Source organism: Oculina patagonica, chromosome 5 (genome assembly GCF_052425735.1).
Source record: "Oculina patagonica isolate OP01 chromosome 5, crgOcupat, whole genome shotgun sequence".
NCBI classification, from domain to species: Eukaryota; Metazoa; Cnidaria; class Anthozoa; order Scleractinia; family Oculinidae; genus Oculina; species Oculina patagonica.
Window position 1 is genome coordinate 26140352 of NC_135762.1, and position 8161 is coordinate 26148512.

General features: G+C 35.5%; 1 protein-coding gene across 3 annotated transcripts in view; it reads left to right on the forward strand.

Moving 5' to 3' along the window:
* The first annotated feature begins 2276 nt into the window (after positions 1-2276).
* The window catches only part of LOC144653555 (uncharacterized), a 12739-nt gene continuing 6854 nt past the window's right edge, over positions 2277-8161 (forward strand). Inside the window, exons 1-2 of one of the 3 annotated variants that reach the window (XM_078513584.1) lie at positions 2277-2881; positions 8035-8161. The exon at positions 8035-8161 is cut by the window's right edge and continues 795 nt beyond it. In XM_078513584.1, the coding sequence (XP_078369710.1) occupies positions 8040-8161 (122 nt within the window). In that variant the 5' untranslated portion in view covers positions 2277-2881; positions 8035-8039. Of the gene's footprint in view, positions 2891-8034 lie in introns of all 3 variants that reach the window. The other 2 variants (XM_078513585.1, XM_078513587.1) reach the window with 2 other exon arrangements.

Sequence of the window (8161 nt, forward strand, 5' to 3'; positions counted from 1 at the left end):
CATTGGTCTGGGCATTGGTGGAGAAAACGTACAACAGAACCTGGATCACATTTAGCGAAATCTCGTTGTTTTTTCTGGGTCGAAAGTAATGTGTCGGGTAGACCTGAGTGACATTTATGCTAAAAACTTGGACAAAACTAGTTGAGACAAAGGCATTTCACAGTTTATTCGTAAATTTGTCCCTCAATTCCCCAACTCAATGTTGTTTTATGTGTTTGCAATTCACTAAGCCCTTTTTGTGGAAATTATCAAAGTGTCTCGACAGTTTTGACATGTCCATGATTGCGGATGAATCACGATCCCGTAGATAGCGCAGTTTGTTTTGATTTATCCGGTGGATAGCGTTATCCACCCTTTGAACAACTGGGCCCTGCTTAAAAATATTTTTCAACAGTTTTTAAGAACAATGAGAAAAAAATAACACTTGAGGAAAATAAGCACAGTACAAGCGCTTCAAGCGTTTTTTCGCCGGCATTTTGGAAAACTGTTTCTCCTCGGAGAGTGTATGTGTGTATTATCTAAGTCACCACTTGTTAACACTTCGACATTGGCTTTATGTCGTTCTCAAGTCAAATGGAAGCGTACAAGTGGATGAAACTTCTCAGTACATAACGCATCTCATAGACTTAACTTTCCCTTGGCACTTATGTGACACTCAACTGAATAAAATTAACTACCAGCAAAGAAAAACCCTTGGAAAGTCAAATTTCAATTTTTAATTTTATTTTTAATTTTAATTTTAATTTTCGTCCGGCTGCAACGCAGGCTAAGAAGGCGTGGCTGAGTTGCGGCAAGAACAACACAATGATAAATTATAAATCTAATTAATTTTAATTTTAATTTTAATTTTAATTTTAATTTTAATTTTAATTTTAATTTTAATTTTAATTTTAATTTTAATTTTTAATTTTAATTTTCTCTAATTTGACTTGACTTAAACTAAATTTGACTTTTCATTCAATTTTAATTTTAATTTTAATTTTAATTTTAATTTTTAATTTTAATTTTAATTTTAATTTTAATTTTAATTTTAATTTTAATTTTAATTTTAATTTTAATTTTAATTTTAATTTTAATTTTAATTTTAATTTTAATTTTAATTTTAATTTTAATTTTAATTTTAATTTTAATTTTAATTTTAATTTTAATTTTAATTTTAATTTTAATTTTAATTTTAATTTTAATTTTAATTTTAATTTTAATTTTAAACACCAACAAAACACCAACCCGGCCCGGCACGGGAGTTTTGAATTATACGAGCCATTACGAGCCAGACGAAACTGGAATACTGAGCGAGTTTCTCGGAAAGTCGCGAACGTAAATAGACGGAAAACGGAAAAGCGAGCATGAATTCTTCTTTCTCGGTGCCTTCTACGAAGTGTCAAAACTCCCGTGCCGGGCCGGGTTGGGGTTTGGATGTGTGAACGGTCGCAAGGCGTTGATTGGCTGATTTTAAATGAGCCGCATGCTTGGAATTCCTTTGGGCTCGCTGTAAGCTACAGATCATGTTGAGAAAATTGGGAAAATTGGACGGAGGAAGCCCAGACTCGGCCACGATATGGAAAAACATGTATTTGATCACAAGCCGGAGAAAAAAGGTGAGAATTTTAAAACTTTAGCGTTAATTCCCGATTGAAGTGAAGGAGGTCGCCGCTGGCGGCCGCTCAGTTGCCTGCCTTGTCTCCTTTTCTCCTATTACCGACCACCGGCCGAACGTAACATACGAAAAAAACGCTTAATACGGCCCAGATCGCGAAAAAAGCACTACACATGAATAGATTAACATTTAAGTCACCTTTATTGAAATATTTTGAAAGAGGTTCATTTATAAATGTAATTTTCAGAGCTTTATTCGTAACACTCATAGATTTCAACATATTTCTATTGTTCGTCTTAAGTGAACAATTATTAACCACGAACACATAGGGTGGTCTGCCTGTGATTTGACTTAATTTAATTTAAATTGTTATTTTTATTTGAATTTAACTTAATTTTACTTTTGATTTTAATTTTTATTAATTTAATTCATGGTTTAATTACTTTAAAATTGAATTAAACTAAATTTTAAATACTTTATCTAGATTCTGTGACACGTCCAGCTGCAACGCAGGCTAAGAAGGCGTGGCTAAGTTGCGGCAAGAACAACACAATAACAGTAGAACAAACGCTTCAATAAAGGACGCCTTTTTATGCATTTTCCTCGCTGAGCTAAAATGAGTGTTTACCAAGGCCCAGGACTACCTGATAGCTCGTACCCAGGCGCTGCTTCTCCTTTGGTCCAGCTTCGCGTTTCTCTTCCTTCCTATCAAGCCCAGCTGCCCCTGTTTTCCCGCTCTTCACCGACGATTAAAACGGCGCCTGGGAAAGCTACAGAACTTTCTACGGATAGACTATTCATTGTGTTCTTTCATGAAAGAGTTATTTTGTTTATTCTAGCTGAAAGTAGCTGGTAAGTCAATCCACAAGTGATTGAAAAATAGTACTCAGAGTTAGGCTACATTTAAATGCTTATAACTCATTAACATATCAATAAGAAGGTATAACAATTTCTAACACTTTTACACTATCACGTGTAAAAATTTATTTTTGAATTTTTGAATAAAAATATCGACCTGTAGTTTTTGGAAGTGTCTTGTCAGCTAAGGGAAATTTGCTGTCTAGGAAAGCTATTTCAGGCCGATTTCATGAACGCAGCCTAAAATCGCTCTCGAAAAAAGTTGCTATGGTGTTCATAGTTCATCTGAGATACGTGCATGTTTATGCAGATGAAATTGGGCGGATGGTCTAAGAAGATCAGGTACGTCAAAGCAGTTAGGCTATTTCATATAGCTACGCCAATTTAGCGACACATTTTCTGGTCATTCTGTTTGACTTTCAAAAGGTAAATACTGTATGTATTATATGTTTTTTTATAGAACAGATATCATCATTGTACAGCAAATGTGACGATCTTTATAGTTCAGTATGTTATGATCTGTTATGACCATCGGTAGGCGCTTTGAATTGAACATGTAGAACCCATGAAGCGCATTTCATGCGAGCACATATGCTTTACTGGAGAAGTAACGACAACATTTTTGTTAGTTAGGTAGAAACTTCAGAAGTTGTCGTGCTTGTGTGGACATAAAGTCAGCACAAAATGTGTTCTTTCGAGCATATAATTTCCTGAGGGTATTTTACTTCCATTCTATTTCAATTCTGTGTGAATTTTTTTTCGAATCCGCAACACATTTAGAGTAAATTTGAAAATTTTAAGGTGACTTAACGGGATTTTGCAAAGCTTATATATGTGCCCTTTCTTAGTAGAGTGATTCTACTCAGCCCGTGAAACAGGAACTGTTTGTTAGTGTGCCATGGTGCTTACTAATTAGTATTTGTACGTGGTACACGAACATCAAATTAAGAGTAAAAAACCAAAAAACTACTAATTACAGCGGAATAATAAGAACTAATACGAAGTAGTAACGTGTAGTATACCACTACCTAGTTCACGGGTTAAGTGAAAATGCTCTTTCATGATCACTTTTGTAAATTAACTTACTTTATAGCGTAAATATTTTATCAGCTAGCATAGTGCGAATAGAAGCCATTATACTCCAGGAAGTTTAAAAGTTCGATCTCCGATCTCGAGGAAATACATTCCGCTTCGAGCTCCATAGCCGTATATAGTTTCTGGTATGTTTTGCGGTATATATGTATTGTTATCGAAAAAAAAACAAATTTCACAGTTTAACTGCTGGGCCAACGTGGAAACTTTGTGTTAATATGCTTTTATATGCTTTCGAGACCAGCTTTTGGTAGCGACGACTAAAACAAATCGAATGGACATGTATGGTACCTTTGAACCACACTGATAAAATGAAATACGTTTGGGAAATACGTTTGGACAAGGCACTACTGTTCATGTATATAATGTCATATTCTAAATGATTAGTGCTTCATTTTTTCCCAAACACTTACATGGTATGCAAATGTCATACAACACCACTCAAAGTTCTATGAGCATCAATGTAAATTTTCTTCAGAAAATAAGAACCTAACCTAAATGGCCTAAATTTATTTTAACTACCAATCATATAAGAACCTGTTTATCTAACCTGAAAAAAAGGTTCTTACTCACGGGTTCTTACTGTGTAAGAACATTCACTGAGGTTTTAAAAATCGAAACTTTTTTTTCGAAAGCGGTACAACTGCTTATTTGCGTCAGGTTAGTCAGTGAAATTCCTGAATCGTACAGTCGTTAATTATCATGATTATGCTCCTTGCCATAAGTAATTGTTAGAGAAAACTAAAATATAGACAAGAATTTAAAAAACTAGGCATTCTTCACTTCAAAAATATAGGTGTATATTCAATCAAAATGCCGCAGCCAAATTCATCTCCAACAATGTTTCTCATCAGTATATTAACATACTATTTGCACATTGCTTCTCAAAGCCAATATTCAATTCTTAAAATGTGATGAATTTTGCCAAGCGGTCATGGTATAACTATGCTGATTATGGACAGCTATTCGAGTTATTTGGTCTTGAGAAGTGGCTCACAGGCCGTCTGGTTTAGGGATTAAACCTTGAATTTGAATTTATTGGGAACAATTTGTTTTGTCTAAACGTGACACGTCCACCGATATGGTCGTAACTAATTATGACTTATTATTGTAAGACATTCAAATATAACGGAGGCACCAGATGTATTTTCTCAAACATGTATTTTTTTTGTTTCCCCAGTATCCATATTTAACCTGGTTTGCATTCGTAACCTGTGTAAATAATTAATCCAAACATTGCCTTAATTAAATACAAAGTTCGAAATTTTAGGTATAATGGTTTACGGCGGCACTCTCATGCTAATACAAATTTGGTTATTCTTTGTTTAATTATGGCGATCTGCTCACAAACAAAACGAAAGCGCGATGACTTTTAACATAAAATTAACATTTTTTTGAGCTGATGTGGTTGTTAAGAGACGGTTATTGACAAATCGGGAATGATGCAGGCTTAAAATAAATTCCGGATCTTTTTCCATTAATTCTTACAATGGATCAATTCTATTATTTTTCCTACGTTATGCATACCAGTTTGGTACAAGGATAAATTAACGAAAAACAACATCAGAGCGGTTTTCACTTGAGTGTCGAAAGCAATTAGCGTTTGCTTTGGTTTTGCATTACTACGCTCATTGATTGGTGTAAAAAGCTTGCGCCACTTTCTTAACCAATCAGAAGTAAAACAAAAACCAATCGTTACTCGTTTTCCCGCGCTCCATGGTCACGCCGGTTGCTAGTTTCGTTTGGTTCACATGATTGTCTGCGTCCTTTGTGATTGGCCAGAGTGATTGCTTTGGGTTTGGTTTAAGGACGCTCAATCGAAAAACCCGACAATACAATACAATCTTTATTTGCCTGAGAGAGGTCCATTTTCTTTGTGCATAATATAATAAATTTAAGTATATATTAAATACAAAAAGTTTTATGAGAATTTTACATTAACTGAAAAACACGGAAGAAAAATTCCAAGTCCCAGATGGGATTTGTGCCGGTCATATGTGCCTCTCCTGATTTGACTATGTGACTGCGTGATGCGGTTCTAGTCGAGACCTTGCTCACCAAAGAGTATCCAGTAGCTCAGTGGTAGAGCATCCAACTAGTTCACGGAGGGTCGTGGGTTCAAATCCCATTTTCAGTTAATGCAAACTCTATCATGCTATATTTGTATGTAAATTTAAGCTGAATTTATCAAAACGTGGTTTATGCCAACTTCTCCACTGTCACTCGAAGGTCATCAACATAAAAAGTAAAAGGAATTGCAGTAGTTTTTCTTTTCTTCTTCAGTCTCTTATCTTACTCCTTTCCCTTTCCCTTTCTGTTGCTTTGTTTTTGTTTTGGTCTGATTCAGTTTTGGCTTATTGGAGTCATAAAACAAAGTCTATAGCGTAGTTAATGAAAACAGATCCGGCAATTTCCATGGACCACGTTTTCAAAATCAAAGTCTCTTCGATATATCGACGTTTTTGCATGAAGTATGAGTCGAAGGTTTATCCTGTGCATTGTTCTTCGAACTTATCATTACAGTTTCTTTGTTGTTTAGTTGAACAATTTCCTATCTTCGCGGAGGAAATGCAGCCATATAATTTTGTCAAAAATGGCTCGTCCGCGCCGGGTATTTATACACATATTCCTTAACATTACACAAATAAACAGTGCAAATTTCACCGAGATCTGACAATTCTATACTTTAAAATTGCAAGGACCTTTCGAGGCAGTCGATTACGGCAGCGAAATTAGCAAATGAAACAGCAAAATATGCGTTTGACGCTTTGTTTTGCGACGCCATATTTGAATTGTTATAGGTAGACCGCTGTTCAATGTGTTCAAGGCCGTATCGTTACGATTGCTCCACGAAAAAGCACGAAAAAATACGGATATTTCCGACTACTGTCGGAGAAAACATTGCGCATATAATTGCGGCGTAAACAAATCGTTACACTCAAGCTGCGTTTTGTCTAGGCTCTGCGAGGGTCGGATATCAAGACCCAGGATTAAACAAAAGCCATATATACAGTGAATGCTTTCGAATTATATTTGAAGATGAAATACGAAAGAATTTTGCTGTCTTTGACTGAAATTCCACTCGAACTGCGTAGATACGATCGCATGTTGTAAAGCCGATTCATGCAACGTTGCTGTCAACGCGAAATCTCGTCCCTAACGACCTAGGCTGATTGGCGCTTGCATGTAGCGACCAAATTTGGCCTAATTTTTAACCGCTCCTAAGCTAAAAGAAGCCCCCATCTCTTGCATTTGTTTTAAATTCAATAATATCTTTGAAAAGAGCGAGTTTTTTGGTATGGTTTATTTTAGACGTTTGTGATTTTTAAACGATGTAAGTGCTAGTGATTATTTATTCGTGTTTTAGTTACGCAATCCATTGTTTGTGCGACGCTTTTTATACATCGCCTTTCAGACACACGTGCGTTGAGATAAGAAAGCTGACATGTCACTTTTAAAATTGTTATATAACGTTTGTAAATGTGACAAGTCACGTTTTTTCCACGAGATCGCAAGTGATCACCCACAGCGGAAAGTAATCCCTCGAGAAATTAAAACAGTCCCTTGAGAAATTTAAAAAAGTCCCTTGAGAGTTTACAAATATGTGGGTCCAAATTTTGTCCACATAACCCCTATTCTACGTTTTTAGCTTGTAAACAAGCAAAAACGTCGAAAAAACCAGATTTCAACGCGTGTAATGATTTACTGTTGTGTAAGAAAAACGGTAGGGTTAATGCGAATTAACGCAGAACAATTACAGTGCGACGCGCCTTACCGTGGCCACCTAGCAAACGTTTTTACAAGTGTGTTCTCGTAATATTATTATTTGTTTGACGAACACGCCTCCTTGCAAAGTTAAATACGATCAAATAGAAACTTGTTACATCATACTTATCGACAAGACGCAGTGAAAACGCAAAATATTGCAAGATGACACTTGTAAAAAAGTTTGTTGGGTGGCCACGGTAAGGCGCGTCGCACTGTAAATACATCTGTGCAGATCCTGCGATAGCAAGAACATTTTATTGCGAAGGGAACTTTTTCTCATCTGTATTTACTTTTCTGAATATATATAGCAACCACAAATTTATTAGCAATTTAGATAATATTCGTTAATACATACAAATACGGTATGAAAGGCTAAAATTTTGTCTCAAAACTTGTACACTAAAGACCAACCTTTTCGACAACGGTCACCTTAATTTAAGGTTAAGAATTATTAAAGAACAATTAAGTAACTATGAAATAATTATCAAAATTTCAATTATGAACCGATCTTGTTCTGGCATAACATTCTAATCTTCGGTTATTCTTGTTATAAACATTTTTCTTATTTCTTTTTGGAGGCTTTCATTTCTTTTCTAACATTCTAACAAGGATTTTCAATTTCTTACTGGTAGTATTTTGGTGTAGTAAAGGACGTATCAAACTTTTGTTTGTTTCAATTTTTCTTTCGGTATCTTAACATTCTACCATTTTCATTTTAGACGAAATGTCAAGAACTGGTTTGGCTTTTTCTGGCGGTGGTATCCGGTCAGCGGCCTTCTGCTCTGGTGTCCTGCGCAGATTGCTACAGCGTGATGTGAAGGTCGACTGCCTGAGCTGCGTGTCAGG